This window comes from Plutella xylostella, chromosome 10 (genome assembly GCF_932276165.1).
Source record: "Plutella xylostella chromosome 10, ilPluXylo3.1, whole genome shotgun sequence".
In the NCBI taxonomy this organism is placed as follows: domain Eukaryota; kingdom Metazoa; phylum Arthropoda; class Insecta; order Lepidoptera; family Plutellidae; genus Plutella; species Plutella xylostella.
The window spans coordinates 8,333,720-8,348,686 of NC_063990.1; the positions used below are offsets into that span (position 1 = coordinate 8,333,720).

General features: G+C 36.6%; 1 protein-coding gene across 2 annotated transcripts; it reads left to right on the forward strand.

Moving 5' to 3' along the window:
• On the forward strand, nucleotides 1-14,673 carry LOC105381535 (peroxisomal acyl-coenzyme A oxidase 3). 2 transcript variants are annotated; one of them, XM_048623737.1, is made up of 15 exons: nucleotides 1-226; nucleotides 376-508; nucleotides 763-924; nucleotides 2,636-2,794; nucleotides 3,967-4,114; nucleotides 6,700-6,874; nucleotides 7,700-7,842; nucleotides 9,035-9,168; nucleotides 9,407-9,529; nucleotides 9,972-10,064; nucleotides 10,120-10,146; nucleotides 11,249-11,477; nucleotides 11,819-12,103; nucleotides 12,366-12,520; nucleotides 12,833-14,673. In XM_048623737.1, exons 2-15 carry the CDS (start codon nucleotides 380-382, stop codon nucleotides 12,932-12,934), a joined length of 2,064 nt encoding a protein of 687 aa, XP_048479694.1. In that variant the 5' UTR covers nucleotides 1-226; nucleotides 376-379; the 3' UTR covers nucleotides 12,935-14,673. The 2 variants fall into 2 exon arrangements, with proteins under 2 accessions (XP_048479694.1, XP_011549583.3); XM_011551281.3 differs by lacking the exon at nucleotides 10,120-10,146 and having other exon boundaries at nucleotides 9,972-10,091.
• The last annotated feature ends 294 nt before the right edge of the window (nucleotides 14,674-14,967 follow it).

The window sequence follows — 14,967 nt, forward strand, 5'->3', positions numbered from 1 at the left end:
TGTCAAATTAAAATCAAGTTCATTTTTTCAGCGCCTTGCATCGATGTCCGGTGATCGTGTTTCGTGCCGCTAAAAGCAAACGTGGGGCGTGTTCTTTTGCTAAACTCAATAGAAACCTTCTGTAGCACGGGTGTGAGAGTTGTGGCTGAGCTGAATCTTGAGAAATAGTATTTGACAGTCACAATATTAGTTAACATCGCTCTTCGTGTTTCCACACTGTTACCAGGTAAATCGTGTTTATTCATTAATATTAAACGGATTACCCATTTCTATTCTCGTTCTGGTACTCTTTCCTGTTTGAAAACAGCCGGTGTGCACTTAATTGTTTCGGTTAGACTCAGTGGCAATTTTTTTCATTTATTTTGTGTGTTTTAGGGCGATGGCTGACTTGAGTTTCATTCCCGACCTCCCCAGTGGGCCTCTGGACTGCTACAGAAGTACCGCATCCTTTGATTGGAAACAATTAAAGCTAAGCTTAGAAGGAGACCTTGATTTGTTGAAATTGAAGGTAAGGATCCTCTTCCTATTGGTTTGACTATTTGGTTAGAATGCAATAAGTATACTTCAATTTCTTTATGTTTGTGTAATAATATACTTGTACTTTAACTACTACTTTATGCTCGGTATGTCTTATGTTCAGTTTGTTATTTTATTTTTAGTAAAGTGATATAAAAAAATAGTTTACCAAATTAGTGGTCTAGACATTTGAACTTTTCTAAACTTTTGTACTCTTTTTTAAGTTTATCAACTTATTATTTGCAGTACAAGATATGGAAGACTTTAGAGAAGGACCTCCTGTTTGCTCCACCCTCCGTGACACCCTCAGTGGAAGAACAGAAAAGAATCACTCAACTGCAACTTAAAAAAATAAATAACTACAAATTCATGACATATGAAATGTTCAAGTCTAGTTATAGCAAAAGGGTAAGTTTGTTTATATTCTAGGTAAATTCTTAAATGCACTGTTAGCATGCTAATTTAGCAATAAAGTTTAGCCAACTATGAATCTCAACCTCTATAATAATATTTGAATTTTACAAACTTTAGCACACTTTTTATATAATTAAGTAATCACTTATCAACTGAAGGTACATAAAATGAATGGATAATTACCTTGTGATGGGGTGTATCTGGTACTTAAATTATTTTTGACTGGCTATGGGTTAATCATAGAAATATATTACCTTCAGCATTATTCATCTATTGATAAGATGAATTTATTTGATTTTAGATGATTCATAATATGAATTGTACATATTATGTACCTACTTACTATTGTTGGATTGAGTTTATTTTGTACAATTTTGTTTGTTAAAATACTATTTTAGTCCCACATTAATAGGATCCAGTTTTGGCAAGGCCAAGGCACAGTCAGATGTTACATAACTTTTGTTTTATGTCATAAACACATTGGAGATATCAGTGAACAAATTCTACTAGCTCTGTTCATTTAGATTTCATAAATAATAGTGGAAAAGTTTTTTAATACTTAAAACCAAATGCCTACATTATAAAATAATTTGTTTTAAAATTACTACCGCAATAGAATATTTTCTTGTACTTTTGTCCACAACTTTGAAGCTAAATTTGAATATTATTTATTTTAAGTTATCTAATCGGTATAAATGAACTAATAGTTTACTACATAAATTTTCTTATAAAGCTTCTTTATTTGATACCCCACAAGGCATAATTGGACAAAAAATATATTTTTCATCACTTATTAATGCACTTAAATGCATCATATTCACTTTATGTTAAAACATAGTCTATAATAATCTACTTCAACACCAACTTTTGCAAGTGATGTGACCTACCCACCTACTTTTACGTTAATAATAGGAATAACATGACAATGATGATTTGTATGAATCATCACTTGTCACAGATATGATAACATTGATAGCTCATACATAGATAAAGAGCCATTTATCGGAATTATGCTGTTTGTACATTATCTCTGGTGTAAATAGCCAAAAAAATATTTTAGTGGTGAATGACTTTATAGGTATATCCTTATTCATGATTCATTATGATGATCTTTGCACCTGTGCAATAATTTATCAATCCTATCTTTGCCCCATTATTTTTGGTACCCATTATACCCAGAACAAATCTCTATGCCTTGGATTAAATGTATAACTAATTAACTACCTGCCTGAAATTTCAAATTTGATCACTGTTCTGCATCTGATTCGATAAAATATACCCATTAATTTGGGTGTTGGGTTTGGGTCATGATTATGTCTGATAGATGGCAATAGACTCACTCCATATTTACCTAATCGGATTAATGCATTATGCATCAGTTAGTTTAAATAGAATATAAAGAAGACTCCGGGAGAGAGTAGCGTATCAACTGTTATTTATTTTCATTAATTCGTCCTGGGAAGTCAGTGGCTTCTTTCACCACAGTGACAAACCCTGAACATATCTAGTTACCACCAACCCACTAAGAAGTAATGTCAATGAAAAAGTCTAAATTAAGGTTGCCTGTAAGAGATCGCTCTTAGCGATAAGGCCGCCTATTGGTAATTGTTTCTAGTTTATAAGTATTGTCTGTATGTTTTAATATTTGTGGTGACCAATATATAGTTATATTCTATTCTAAATTAACAATACTTTAACCCAACAGACGCGTGCAATAATGACGATCAACGAGGCGGTGCAGTCCGTGAACCCCAGCGTGTCAGTGAAGATGGCCATCGGCATCTACTTGTTCTCCAACGCGCTCCTGTCACTCGGCACTGAGCGGCACTACAAGTTCTTTGAGGCCACCATTTGGAACCGGGAGGTATGTGCTGTCATTTTGTTTTGTTTTACCTTTAAAAGGCTTATATGCCTTTGCCTTATACTAGTTATAAGGCCCGAGGTATTGATTTTTCTAAGTAATAGAGAATATAAGCAGTCCGTGATACTCTTGAGAGTGCTTACATAAAAGTATTTGATGAAGGAAGGCCATTATCAATAGCATAGTATTATAAGAATAAGTGATAACATTTCAGGTGGGAGACTATAGACAAATAAATAGCATGAATCACTCCTAGATAATTTGTTTTCATTATCAAGAAGGATTTACACCTGAAAAAATCAATGTATATAAATAATATCGTCGTTTATATTTTACATCTCTCATATTTTGTACCTATCTATGTAAAACTTACTTTACAATAATGTTCACTTGTTTTCACGAAGTCGTTTTCTATGCTTCGATTGTCACATAATACCATAATGGATTGCATTGCAAACCATATCACGAACACATTAATTCCTAGACTAATTCATAGACTATTTCTTAACACAGGACAGTGCCTACTGTCGCTGCATAAATATGCCGTCGAATTCATAGAATAAAATTTTGTAGGTCTAGGTCTAAGCTAACGTTTTGGAATCTCTAAATAATTTATTTTGTTTTACACATGAGTAATTTTGAATAAAGTGTTTGAAAAACCTACATAATTATACTTGCCTGTCTAGACTATTCAATGCCATTGTTTTTCTTATGTTTATGAGCATTTAAAAATCGATGGCTATAAATAAAGTCATTATTGGTTAGGTCACACAGTCAATAAAGCCGAACTTCTACTTGCTAAACTACTTGAACAAAAATCAAAGTCCCGAAATAAAAATAGATGAAAATACTATTTGAACAATTTTCTAAATTTGATATCAGATTTGACTACGGCATCGTCTTCTAATAACTAAATATTTACTCATCCGGTCATTGTTTTCTTAGAGAGTTGCATTATTATTGACTTGGCTAATAACGTTAAAAATATCTGGAAAAAATCTGTAATACAAAGGTAATTATATAAAAAGAAGTTCTTTTTCAGCTTATTGTGCTACTTCGAAAAAAAAAACGCCAATCTTCGTAACCGAAATAGGTTTCTCCCAGCTGACCCATCATCATCATACCAGCAAAGCAGCTTCCATCTTCCCAGTGTATCATTACCCATCCTTCCACAGATACTAGCGAGCTTCGCGCTGACAGAAGTGGCTCACGGCAGCGACGCGCGTCTCATGTGCACCACGGCTTCCTATGACCCCAAGAGCCGCGAGTTCGTGGTACACACCCCAGACTTCAAGGCCGCTAAATGCTGGGTTGGTAATCTAGGTAAAATATTGAGTATATTTTTTTATTGCAAGTTTAGCCACGATTCGTCATTATCGTTATGATTATGCGTTACCATCCTGCTAACGTGAAAGTTTGTAAACTGTATGGATGTTTGTTACTCTTTCACGGATTTTTATGACATTTGGTATGCATGAATTTATTTCTTGGATACCTGTCGAATACCTGAATGCATTAAATATATCATAAATATCTATCATGATAGAGATCAAGCTATATTTTTTCAACATATACATAATCCTAAATTTACTTTTGCTTCATTGTGTTTTGTTCAGTCACTATGGACTAGCTATGCGGTTTAAACTGCTATTATTGAAATTGAAGATATCATTGTACAGATCATAGTTATTTCCGAAGTTAATAGGTATTTATCCAACATAATGGCTGGTAAATTTACGAGCGAGCATGCGGGTTGGTCATGGCTATATGACAATCGTGTACAATAAATTATGATACTCATTTATACTGAAACTATTGAATTGAAACTAAATTCTTATTGCATTTTTTTATAACCTATTGTGTCTCGCTGCTGTTATTACAAACTTGTGCTAAGAAAGAAAGCCATAGTGATCAAAGGCACCAAATATTTTCATATAGATCAGACTTTCAGTAAAATTACAAGACCAACTAGGGCTTATCTCTGCGCGAAGCGTACAGCTTTAGCACCAGAAACAAATGATTGTAGTCGTCGTTACGTCACAATCACAAAAACTGTTACGGTTACAGCACCACCGCAGCCGGGCCAATGAGTCACGTGCTGGGTAGATAAGGAACTGTGAAGGTTAGCTTCGACTAAATTGAAACTAAAACTTTTTGATCAGGAAACCTACTTTTATTAGCCTATCTAGGTATGCTACGGCTATTTAAGAACTTTGTTTCTCGTATTTCGTCCTGTAGTATTTTTTATATGATCCCTCCTATGATCGGGGCGATGAATTCAAACTTCATTTCATCCAAATCAGTTTCGCCAATCATACGTTGTACTTATTAAACCTACCTAAATTGTTGTTATTGTTACTTTGGTCCATTATGTCCGTATTGTAGTGGTGGCATGTTTGTCCTAGCTTATTCTTCTGGTTAGTCTGGCCTATCTAAGCTAATATACATGTGCCTTATCTAACTGATCAGAATTCAGACCTTTCCTCTTTTGTCTAATTAAAGGCTTTGTAAAACTTGCTAATTAAGGGGTTGCCTTCGTAGGTCGGATACTGATGAACCTATTGTATAGTTTAGTTTGTTAAAATTCTTGTCCTCGTTGGTTCTAAAAAAAACCTCTTACCGGCAATAGTTTTCTCAGTTGGTCGCGTAGGACCTTCCTGTGCTTTTTACCGTTTTCTTATATAAGTTTTTTTCCTCAAGTCGAGGCCTAAATCGACCTAATTTGCTGATGATGAACGGTACTTTTCAAAGTATATAAAGAATCACCGTGCCTTCATTTTGAGTATACGTTGAACATAGTATGAATTAACAGAATACCGAATTAATTGGTACTACTGGAGTGGTGTGCGTAGTGTACGGTGTGCAATAGTGTGCGCGAGCCCTATAGGGATGTGCAGGGCCATCTAACGGCCAATTTGCCTTGTATGGATTTTTATACATCCTTCTTCACTAACTGTATACTTTATATTAGAAAGCCTTTAGCACTATTAAGCATTTGTTGCAACAGATCTAAAGACTGAAGATAAACTTTACAGTGTAAATGCTTAAATACCTAAATAGAATAGTAGAGTTAAAATAATACTGACATAGACAGCCGACACGTTTGCAAAATTTTAATTGTAAAATTTATAAACTATATTATTATGTGTACTTGAAACCGCATCAATAAATAAATCCATTGTGTTGTTATTTTTAGACTGAAAGTTAATGTAAGGTTAGACATAGGATAACAATTAAAACTTAAAGTTATCGCTTTTGTAATTGGCACTTCATTGTTTATTTTATTTATAGGTACTTACTTACTTTAATTAAATAGGTTTTAAAGTCCAATTGTGTGTCTCAACATGAAATCTTATCTATAAAAACCTAGAACAAGTTACAAAAAATGCAGACATAAATTTGCATAAAAATTTGCTTTACTCAAGAAACTCTACTCCTCTCCTCTTATTTATACGGATGACGGAAAAATACTAGCTTACATACTATTAACCAACTACAATCATAAAAAATATTAAGTTGTGTTGTGTTAAACTGTTAAACTATCCAATAAAACTAAAGTTTTCAACCTGTTTTTGTGCCGAATTTGATACCCTTACCCACAGAGCAGGCAATAATCGTCCACTACTGGACATAGGCTTCCCCAAAAGACCACTATACTTAGTATATTTTTTTTACAAACGAGTACTCAGTATCAGTATGTCTATTGCACATTTCCGATATTGACTGAGTGAGGGGGGGCATTGTGAGGACCAATAGCAACGCAGTAATAAATTACGTTAACCAATAGCAACACAGTAATACAAATTCAGTACCCGTTTGTAAAAAAAACTATTGAAAACTCCTCGGCCTTCCTTGACCAACCCCTACCAGCTATATTCACCTAGCAATAAACCCTCTTCTACCCTCAGGCCGCACCTGCACACACACGCTGCTATTCGCGCAGCTCATCACGCCAGACGGCACCAACCACGGACTGCACGGGTTCGTGGTGCCGGTGCGAGACCCCGCCACGCTGGAGACTTACCCCGGGCTGGTGGTGGGGGATATGGGAGAGAAGATTGGGGTTAATGGCATTGATAATGGGTAAGGCTCACTATGCACAGGCAGGAGGTTTCCTTAGCGCCACCAAGCGAGTAGCTCAGTAAAACGAACGTTCGAGAATCAATAGTTGGGTGACAATCTGGAGTTTATTTAAAGGTAATACATATATTTAATTTGGGGTTGAGATTTTAAATTATAATTTTGTGTGGTGCGATAACTGCAACGTGGCAAGCGTTGAGATAATTTTAAAACTCTCCAGTATCGCAGGAGTCCCACGTCTTGCAGTGGACTATTACGGGTTGTGTGTTTGAAACTTCGTGTTATTCGAGCTAAGATAAAAATGTATGAAAATCAAGATTAGTCAGAAATACGTTGTATTGTACTTTGTACAATTTTATCGGCACCTTTTTGCAGCTGAAAGATACATAGATCCCTATGACGATAATATTATTCAGGTGAGGTGCCTACATGCTGATAAAACGCAATGCGTTGTGTAGATAACAAACTAACTAAAACCTAGTTATTACCATAGCTAATGCATGTCAAAACCAAGAGTGGATGAGCACTTCTATCGACGGAAACTACTTATGCGAAACAGATTTAATTAAAATGTTATTAATTTAAAATGTAAACAAGGGTCTTCCTTGTAATCTATTAGGTAATGTGTATTGCTTTGATAACTAGCGAATTACATAATTTTAATAACAAAAATCACTAATTCTAAAGCAGTCTGTAGTATTTTTGCTATCAGGGACAAGATAAGAAGAATTAGTTTTTTTTGGTTAGACGGTTTCGCCTAACATTATCTGTTTTCCGCATGAATTATAACAAGATATCTATATGGATGCTTCTGTATTTTGTCCACAGGTTCATAATATTCAACCAGTACCGGATACCTCGGGAGAACTTGCTGAACAGAACTGCTGATGTCACAGAAGATGGCGTTTATGAGAGTTCCTTCTCAGAACCATCCAAGATGTTAGGGGCTGCACTAGAGAACCTTTCCGCAGGTGAGGTTTGAACCTTAGGTACTAGTATTAAAGTCTTAATTTAATAATCACGCCTAGTGACAAGTAGTCCTGGTAAATGGAAAAAATATATAACCATGAACAATCAGGGGTAATAGCAATGATTAAGTCATAAATTATCAATAATTATTGACGACCGAATGGCGTAGTGGTTAGTGGCCCTGACTGCTATGCCGAAGGTCCCGGGTTCGATTCCCGGCTGGGGCAGATATTTGTTTAAAGACAGATATTTGTACTCGGGTCTTGGGTGTTGATATTTATTTGTGTAGATATATCAGCTGCCTGACACCCATAACACAGGTTCTGCCTAGCTTGGGTTCGGATGGCCGTGTGTGAGATGTCCCCACACATATTATTATTATGTCTTTACCGTCTCGGGACCATGGGGTCCCGGGCATTTGGAAGGCGTGCATGGGGCCGAAGCCAACATGTAGAGGCCCGTTTGACAACATTAATCTATATGAAATGTGACACCAACCGACGATTTTCCCTGTGCAGACTATAGAGTAAACCCAAGGAAAATCCCCGGTTAGTGCAGGACTATTGTAGGATATGGAGAAAACTAATACAGGGTTATGGAAGGGGGTGTTAAATGGACTGGGTAACTGGGCCTATGGAAGGACTATGGCCCCTGCCTGACCTATATGTTTCACACACGGATAAAAAGGCAGGGGGTGACACGCACACACAGTAAATGGGCCCCCCAAAACAGTCGCTAGCACATTACAGTGACGTAGCAACAAGGGGGCAACGTGGCATGAGGTGCTAAGGATGGAGAGGTATTCCACGGCTCTCAGGACAATCGCGTTATCGGTCAAGATCCCTACAAGCACCTTACTGGGTAATACATCCTTCCTCGAGCATTGTTGCTCTAGCGGTACACCACTCAAGCCAGCCAATGAAGACAAGTAAGAGGTGGGAGATCCTGTTCCTCGTCAGTGTTCACTCTGGACAACCAATAAAGGCAAGCCAGAGATGAGGAACAGGGGTTCTCCCCGGCATCGGGCGGGTGGGGTCGCTAATGCCCAACAGCTCGCCACAAGCTGCCCTGCCGCTTTATTATTATTATTATTATTATTAATTATTAGGTATATTTGTTATTTTTCTACATCTACAATATTTAATGCCTACATAACCGTCCATATAATTAATCCCTCTTTATTTGCTTCTGTAGGTCGCATAGGCATAATGCAGGAGAGTTGCCACACGATATCGAGCGCTGTGGCTATAGCAATAAGGTATGCGGCCACGAGGAGGCAGTTTGGCGCTAAAGATGACGAAATACCACTTCTAGAGTATGAGTTACATGTGAGTATAATGTAGGATCTTTATTATGATGTAAAATAAAATAAAATACATAATATAAAAAAGAACAGTCTAAACACAGTCTAAGAACCACATCATTAAAACAGGTTAGTGATAATTACACTACAGCTTGGTTCAAGTAAAATGAACACTTTTGGAAAGAAACCTCTACTGCCGCTCTAGTGATTTTGCTCATCTTTCGTGAATCGAAGTATACAACAAATATGTCGTTTTTTTTCAGCAATGGCGTCTTTTCGGCTACGTGTCAGCAGCAGTCGTGTTCCGAGTGTACATAGAGAAGTTCGCAAGAATATACCTGAATATTGTAGAGAAGTCAAACGCGGGACTCAAAGTGGACAACTTGGTAAGCACTCATAACTATTTACACGATAACACCTTATACCTCTTTATGATACGAATTTTCAATAAATATCGCTAGAGTCAAGAAATTAGGACCTATCGTACGCCAGTAGGTATTCTTATATTAGTTCGGATTTTCTTCATAACCTTATCCTCATTTGTGCTGAGGTATTTAAAAAGAGCTTGTATGTATGAATAGATTAAATATTCTTCAACTCGTCTTTATTTTATCTGTGACTGTGATCCTAAATAAGGATCAAAATATTGGTATTCTTTCTCTTTTGTTGATTTTACAAAAGTGTATAAACACATAATTTCATTGAGACAACTCCAACCATATCATAATATTTGCATTCACACAACCCATCGCCTCTCTTATTCTTCGCCTCATCCTCCTCACCCCTGACATAGCCCATGACTTAGATTTGCAAATATTGTTTGTACAGAGCGCGGCGGTTTCAGAGATCCACGCGATGGTGTCGTGCAGCAAGCCGCTGCTCACGTGGACCACGCTTGACGCCGTACAGCAGTGCCGCGAGGCCTGCGGTGGCCACGGCTATCTGAAGGTAACCATACACATGCTGTAGCACAGAGGCGTGCGGGGGACACGGCTATCTGAAGGTAACCATACAGATGAAATATCGTCTTCTTCTTCCTAGCCTTTTCCTTATTTAGGGTCGGCCTTGTGCGTCATGAGTCCATGACACGCCATTTTACCCTATTGTTATACTACTTTAACCTGGAATAAACTAGCAAGCGCTGAAACAACATACGATTAATCGACACGAATGGCACAGTGAATTCAGTCAAAATTAGTTTTGAGCAGAACTTTATGCGTGAAGGTAGAAAAAAAAGTCATCATTTTCGGCCTGCATTCATTCAGGAGGATGTAGATAGAAAACTATTTCGGCTGTGTGCTGAAGGGTGCCCCATAATACGTTTGTCTGTTTGTAGTCCACCATACAAAATAATACAGATAAAGATTAGTTAAAAATTCATGAAAATGTTCGTATTTGCTTTAATTAATCGTAGCCTAGTTAATCCTATTATTACCTATTTGACTGAATATAATCAATCAAAATAATGCTTTCACTCCTCATAATGAGTAATACAGTGATAAGATAACATACCAATCATATTCGATTAATTACATGATTTAACAACTATCAATTCACTTGAAGACAGGATATACATAACTATCGGAAATCTGTTGTGTAAATATCAATCTGGTTAGGAATTATTAAATTGATTTCACAGATATTTAGGCCTTGTAATTATCATTTTATCATACAAATGCCTCTGTGATCTAGTACCTAATAAAGAAACTCTGCTTCAACACCCAGGCCCAGTCCCGGTTTTAGGCCGGGTGGGACCATCATTAGTGAGATTGGCCACCGTAGTAAAAAAAACGGCTAGAGTACCTACATATTATCACTAATTTGAAACGGTCTGGGTCAACGCCTACTTTCGGTATCGGCAGGCATCTGGATTTTAGGACATAAATGACATAAAACGCATTAACTTCGTAGCAATAAAGTAAAATTTTCCTTGATAATATGGACGAGTATGTAACAAAAATTCCGCTTCAGCATAAATCATGGACATTTCTACTTTATTGCAAGAAGCTAATGTATAATCCTATTTATCACCTAAAATCCTGATGCCTGCCGATGCCGATAATGTACTCTGACATAATGTAAAACCCAACCTGTACTTTCCCCAGTGCGCAAACCTGGGCGACCTCCGCTGCAACCACGAGCCGACCGTCACCTACGAGGGAGACAACAACGTGCTGTCCCAGCAGACCGGCAACTGGCTGCTGCGGCAGTACGAGCAGGCGGCCGGCGGCGTGGACTCCCCGCTCGGGACTGTGACCTTCTTGACCAGGTGCCAGGATATACTGGAAGACAAGTTCTCGTGTGACAGGACTGAGCAGCTGAAGGATGTCAAATGTGAGTATGTGAAAGACCCTGGATTGTGGGTAAAATGCCAAGTCTCATGCAGTTTTCTGGTCCAGTCTGTGAAAGATACCATAACTGCACCCTCTAAGTCCACGACTTCAAAAGTTGTATGGATAGAGCTGTACGCGATAAGACCGCCTTTAGCATTTTAATTAAGTAATATACTTCTATTTTTCTAGGTGTACAAATAAAGAGTACCTACTCTGTTATATAGCTTACAATTCAGATTTTTTGCTATTTAGAATTACTTAAATAAAATCCTTCGGTTTGAACCCTCTTTTCATGATGACCGTTGTTCATATTTTTAAATTTTTTAATGGTATACTTTCCAGTCATAACATCAACATACCAATGGCTGCTGTGCTGGCTACTGAAGGAAACACACCAACAGTACGAAAGCGAGGTATCTAAAGGACAGTCGAAGTTCGAAGCAAAATCCAAATGCCAAGTGTACAGATGGAAGACATTATCCAGGGTCTACGCAGAGTACCTCGCTATTATATTCTGTTCAGAGTCTGTCAGTCAGGAAGATACAGGACTGAGGCCGGTGTTAAATAAGTTGCTAGTTATGTATGGACTGTGGTCTTTGGATCAGCATTTGGTGGAATTATATCAAGGTAAGTTTTGCCACACCTACATTTTATACTTAAAAGATTATATTTAAGGTTAGAGCTTATTTAAGCCACTATCTGCTTTTCTATAACCTTTCGTATTGGTCTGTCGTATTGACAACAGTGAATTCCAGGGGAGTGCGAAGCGTTTTTGTTAGTATAGAGTATTTTTTATACGCCATCTGTGGGATCGAAAACCCCATGCTACAAACATTCAGCTAGAAATAATACATTTACCATATAATAAACATGATTGTATATTTACCAGGTGGTTTCGCAAGCGGCGACTCTCTAGCGCGCCTGCTGCGGGAGGCCATCTTGGAAATGTGTGCGCAGCTGAAGCTCGAGGTGGTGAGCGTGGTGGACGCGCTCGCGCCCACCGACTTCGTGCTCAACTCTGTGCTCGGGAAGAGCGATGGAAATGTGAGTTACACTTTATTTCCTATGGCCAGTTATAGTTACCTGCTGTGATGGTTATCGTCACTGTAACGCAGATAACTGGGAAACAGCTTCGAGTTTCGAACTCTGGGTTTCAACCTTTCAGGGTACGCCAGACGTAAATTAATGATTAGGGGATACATTACTCGAGCAAGCTCACGACTATTTATCATCATCATTATAATCGTCATGAGACCGTAATCGTCCACTGCTAGTCATAATCATAATCCTCTCCCATAAGTACCTATGACCACAATAACTGTTTCGCATAATTCATCTGTATGTTTCCATTCGCAGCTATACAAGAACCTGCAGAAGGCTCTGTTCGGCGGGCCGGGCGCCATGGAGCGCGCCTCCTGGTGGCGGGAGGTCGTCAACTCGGCGCCCTCCAAACTGTGAGCTAACACGGGTTATAATATTGATAGTTTGGGTTAAGTTTGAGGCGAAACTTGAGGGATTGTTAATTGGGGTAACGTATGCGGCTGTTGGTTTTCATGAGTGAAAATACGTCATGTTACCTTTCAGGATGTTTTTCGGCACAATTTTTATTGATTTTGCTTGTACTTTCGAGTGAAAAGTTAGATGTTTCTATGTGCCATACGGGATTTGATAAGTCATGCAAAACGGCCTTTGGTTTAGTTTTTATTTGTATCACTGTTAGAAGTAAAGATATCTAATGTAATAGTAATAGAATTTTATAAAATATTCATCTAAATGTCGTGTAATTGTTAAAAACAGGGACTTCATTCTATAGAAAATAATTAAATTTTATCAAATGTGTTCTACTAATGTAATTAATAGACCACTAATTGTAGATGAATCGTTCACCATCATAAAATTTTATATAATAGAGAATAGTTCTGTAAGCATTCCAAAATAACAATGTTCTTGTCTGTTGTATGCATTTTTTTTATCTTGCACAGACTTAACCGACTCTATCCATGTATTTATAATCGTTAGATAGAGTATATAATATGTTTGTACGTTGTACCTAGTTAGACGTGCCAAACATTCTCGATTATTCAAGAATAGTATATAAAAACATTTTAAAATGATTTATAAAGAAAAAAGTAAGTATGTATTGACACAGTGCAGTGCAACAGTGCAAGAAACACGAATGGCTTATACATTTAAAAAAAATCCAGGAAATAACCAGGAATTTATTTTTTATTAGGTATTTCCAGATGTTTTTTGAATTTTGAAACGAATACTCACCGGTATGTTTGTAATGAGTCGCTCTGGTAATATTGACAATCGTACAATGTGGTCTAAATATAAAATTTAAACTAATTTCATCAAAACACATTTATGCTTGAATTAAGTGAATGTTATGTATGTTACCAAATGTGGTATCTTTCATATATTTATGTATAGGTACTTGATTTTTTATCGCACCTATTATGCACATAGTGATTTAACTGCACATTTGTGCGTTTTGTTATACCTCGTTTAAGAAGTATTATATTCTGTTATATTTCCAACAGCTATGGTCTAGATCTAGACTAATGACTAGGTATATAATAAATTAACTATTTAGTTCAATTTATTTCACATAATTATTGTTTGAGCGAGATGTGTAGTGTCATAATTTGTAAATGCGCATTTATTTTGTACTAAATATAATTTGAAATTATTCTGTTACTGAAATAAATATATTTTTTATATTTTAATATTCATGGCCGAAATGAAATTAAAGTAATTTTGTATCTATAAAAATATGGGATTAATCTGAGATTTCCAAAATATTTTAAATAAATAATGTTATTATTCTTTTTTCGTATAAAGAAATTATGTGAATAAATTCAAATCACGGTATACCTACAAATTTAACGATTTATTTTTGTTTAAGATTTTATGAAATTGTTCAAATGTTAAAATCATGGTAACAGAAGGAATTTATGCTTTTAAATAAACTTGATCATTCCTTCAAACCGTCTAGATATTTTTTTATATTTTAATATTAATATTGTATAGAAAATTATATGTGTACCTATATCACTCCTTAGAAGTGCCTTCCACTATTAAAATATATAATTATACCTATATGTTAGTTAGTGTTTGGTGTTATTTTTTAGATAAGCTAAATGTTCGTAATGAGAATTTGTTCTCCGAAAATAAATAAATATTATTAATAATAACTGAAGTTTTTCTGAAACCCTTTTTCAGTTTGATTTTCTGTTTTTGAAAAGCTGCCACACGATGTACCCAAAAATTACGCTAAATACAGGTCAAATATAGGAATTAACTACACAATATAAATATGAAGCCAAGCCTAAGGCCGCGTTCACGACGACTTGACGACGACGCCAGCGTATTATTTACCTACTGTGTGGCGGATATTTGAGACATTGACTGTCAGTTTCACAGTTGAGGACGTCAAGATAAGCAGAGTTTGAGTATGAAATGCAGCGCTGTGATTGGCTGAACTATCA